This window comes from Melanostigma gelatinosum (genome assembly GCF_949748355.1).
Source record: "Melanostigma gelatinosum genome assembly, chromosome: 23".
Taxonomy (NCBI): domain Eukaryota; kingdom Metazoa; phylum Chordata; class Actinopteri; order Perciformes; family Zoarcidae; genus Melanostigma; species Melanostigma gelatinosum.
Genome location: NC_136656.1, coordinates 905039 through 908301, shown reverse-complemented (window position 1 = coordinate 908301; position 3263 = coordinate 905039). Strand labels below are relative to the sequence as shown.

The following is a 3263-nucleotide window of genomic DNA, read 5'->3' as shown; positions in this document are numbered from 1 at the left end:
AATCAGGACTTTTACTTGTCACAGAGTATTTGTAGACTGTGGTATTAGTACTTTTACTGCAGTAAAGGGTCATACAGTGTGTACTTTATACACATAAGTATTGTGTTTATTGTACATCTGTGGTGTGTTTTCACCTGTGTGTAGCGTCTCCATGGTTTCCCATCCTGACCGATGAATGTACTACTCCTTTTGTCCACAGTACTTCATGTGACCTTTGGACATTACTGTGTTATCTTTACACATGTCGCCCTTCTATTGCAGTACATTATAACAATACATTGTATTTCTACAGCGCTTTAAAAGGGTACTCAAAGACACATTACATGGTAAACACAGAAAAGAGAAGTATTTATAATATGAACAAAATAGAGATAACAGTGAGGAAGAGCACAGAAACATGCAGAACTGCCTTTTAGTACTCGGCCTTGTGTATACGGAGTATCTCGTGTACCCGCTGTGTATCGACTCATATTTATTGGGGTTTTATATTTACTCATACAGACTGTGAGGAGACACGTGAACATCTTCTACCTGCAGCGTGGTCCATCACTCATTCACAGCTTTCATGCACATTCAGTGACTTCAGGTCTTCCTTTGATCCGGGTAGTGCGTTCTCCATATTCTCACTTCTATAGCGACTCTGGACTGAAGGTCCTGGTCCTCCTGGTCCTCCTGGTCCCCCTGGTCCCCCCTGGTCCTCCTGGTCCCCCTGGTCCCCCTGGTCCTCCTGGTCCCCCTGGTCCTCCTGGTCCTCCTGGTCCCCCTGGTCCCCCTGGTCCTCCTGGTCCCCCTGGTCCTCCTGGTCCCCCTGGTCCCCCTGGTCCCCCTGGTCCCCTGGTCCCCCTGGTCCCCCTGGTCCTCCTGGTCCTCCTGGTCCCCCTGGTCCCCCTGGTCCCCCTGGTCCCCCTGGTCCAGGTGCTTGTTGTATCCACCTCTTTAACTGAGCTGATACTTTCAGTTCTCCCGTTTGGGTTTTTTGGGGTTTTATGGAAACGACGGCTCAGATTTCAGCCACAGGCTGCACAACAATCACAGGAAGTTTGGATTTCTCTCTCCAGAGCTCAACGCTAGTTGCGTTTATTGAAATCCAGAAGGAGTAGTGATCTGTGGTCAACGGGTCCACATCCTGGCCTGGTGTCATGGCGGCAACAAGCTCGAACAAGGTTCGTCCTGATGTTCCAGCCTGGTTCACAAATGTTCAAACTGGGAGTGGCCCAGTGCAGCTAAAGTCTGCAGGAGGGTCACATGTGCTTGTTAGGTTCTAAGGATTAGGGTGTGAGGGTTCTGTGCAAATCCAGTCCCTAGAGGACTTCCTGTGGGTTCTAGAGAGGAGGATCTTAAAGGGGTTCTAGCGATGGGTCAGTAGGGCTCAACAGATCTTTAAAAGGAGTTCCACAGATCTCCATCAGAGGTTCCTTTGGGGTTCATGGATCTGTCCACAGCCTTTGGATGGGTATTTATGTTTTTAAAGGTTCTCGAGGTCCCTGAGGACAATTTATATGTTATTTAGGAGGTTTTAGGGCGTCACTAAGGGGTCGTAGGTGCTTCAGGAGGTTCCAGGAAGTCCATGAACGGGTTAGAAGCGTCTCCAAAGAGGTTCAAGATGTGTATTTCAGAGGGTTTTTAAGATGTATGTCGTGGATTTAGAGGTTTCTCAGGGTTCCCTGGAGTTTTCAAAGGTTTGTCCATGAGGAGGTTTTAGAAAAAAGGTTGAAGAGATGGGTCAGTAGGTTAGGTGGATCTGGATTAAAGAGCCTTTGGTTTCTCAGGCCCTTCTAGGGGTTAGAAGGGCTTTCGACATGGTCCTAGAGGGGTCCGAGCGGGTTCAGGAGGGCCCAAGGTTCCACAGATTATGGAGATGATCTCGATGATTCTGTGGGGCTGTAGAGTCCCCTGATGTTTCAGGTGTCTTTGAAGATCCTAAAGAGATCCTAAAGGGGTTCAAAAGGGTCCTTTGTGGGTTCATTGGATGTGTGCAGCTTGTTGAGGAGCATTTGAAGTGGTTCCATGAGACTTCCTTGTGGTTCTAGAGGTCCTTCAGGGGCCCCTTACAGATTTCCGGATGTCCTTGAGGTTTAATGGTCCATCGGTGGCGTAGCAAACTTTAAAGGGACGCAATATGCTTTTTAGGGGTGTTAGAGATCTGTTTTGGGGGTCTGATGGGGTTTAAGGGCCCTGCCCAGCAGAGGAAGTGGGATGATGTGTTCAGGGTCCGGGTATTTAGGCCATCCTGCGTCAAACCTCACCAGTTCATCTCCTCATTTGAGCTCACAGACGCTCCTCTGTCAGCCCAGCTCATCACATTGCAGAGGAATGTCAGCTGCGTTGGCTTTGAGCTGTGAGGAATGTGGAAGCTGCGTTCATGAACGACTCTTCAGGTTATCGTGCAACGCTGCTGCTCAGCAACGCACAGGGAACAACACAAACACTAACGGGTAACCAGGTCTGCTGTCAGCTCTCCACTGGGGTTCCTGCTGCTGGTCGCAGAAGTCCTTCAGGAGGTTCTGGTGGTCTGAGGGGGATTCAGTGCCTCCTGAGGGGGATTTGATGTCTTTGAGTGGCTTTGACAGGACAGTGATGTCATTCTGTTGGAGGTTTAAAGGATGTTCATGTTTTTTTTAAAGGCTCTTCAGGACGATTTATTTGTAATTTAGAAGGTTTTAGGCACCGCAGGTGTTCCAGGAAGTCCATACATGTGTTTAGAGGGTCTATGAAGAGGTCCAGAGGTTCTTTTAGAGGTTTCTCAGGGTTTCAGATGTCTTCGAGGAGGTTTTGGAGATCCTGTTGGGTGTTCTGGGGGGTTTCTCAGCCTCCCTGAGAGTCGTTGGGTTGTTGGTGTGTGTCTGTAACGGGACACAGGGAGGAGGTCTTGACTAATTGATTAGAAAGCTGCTGCTGTCAGCAGAGAGGCTCCTCTGACCTCTGACCTCCACTCAGTGTAACATCACACAGACGTGTTGCACGAGCCTCGTTCTCCATGATGTGACAGAACGTGATGCGTCCATGCAGATTCAAGCAGCTCACATCATGCAGACATCCAGAAACATCCGCTGTAATACTCAAACCACATTTATATACGTTTACTTCAGTGATGTTTGGAATGCAGGACTCTTACTTGTCGTGAAGTGTTTTCATGGAGTAGAATCAGTACTTTTTACTGCAGTAAAGTATCTGAATACTTTGTTACACGAAGCAGCTCTGTTCATCATAATCCCAAACCTCAGCCGTCATGTTGTGATATGAATGTTCTGGACTGTCTGGTT

General features: G+C 48.4%; 1 protein-coding gene across 1 annotated transcript in view; it reads left to right on the top strand.

Annotated features, from left to right (window-relative positions):
• LOC306796738 (uncharacterized protein) overlaps window positions 1-175 on the top strand; it is a gene marked incomplete at its 3' end in the record, with an annotated part of 2965 nt that extends 2790 nt beyond the window's left edge. The window contains exon 8 of the mRNA XM_079295809.1: window positions 145-175. Within this exon, the coding sequence (XP_079151935.1) occupies window positions 145-175 (31 nt within the window). The remainder of the gene's footprint in view (window positions 1-144) is intronic.
• Between the last annotated feature and the right edge of the window lie 3088 nt (window positions 176-3263).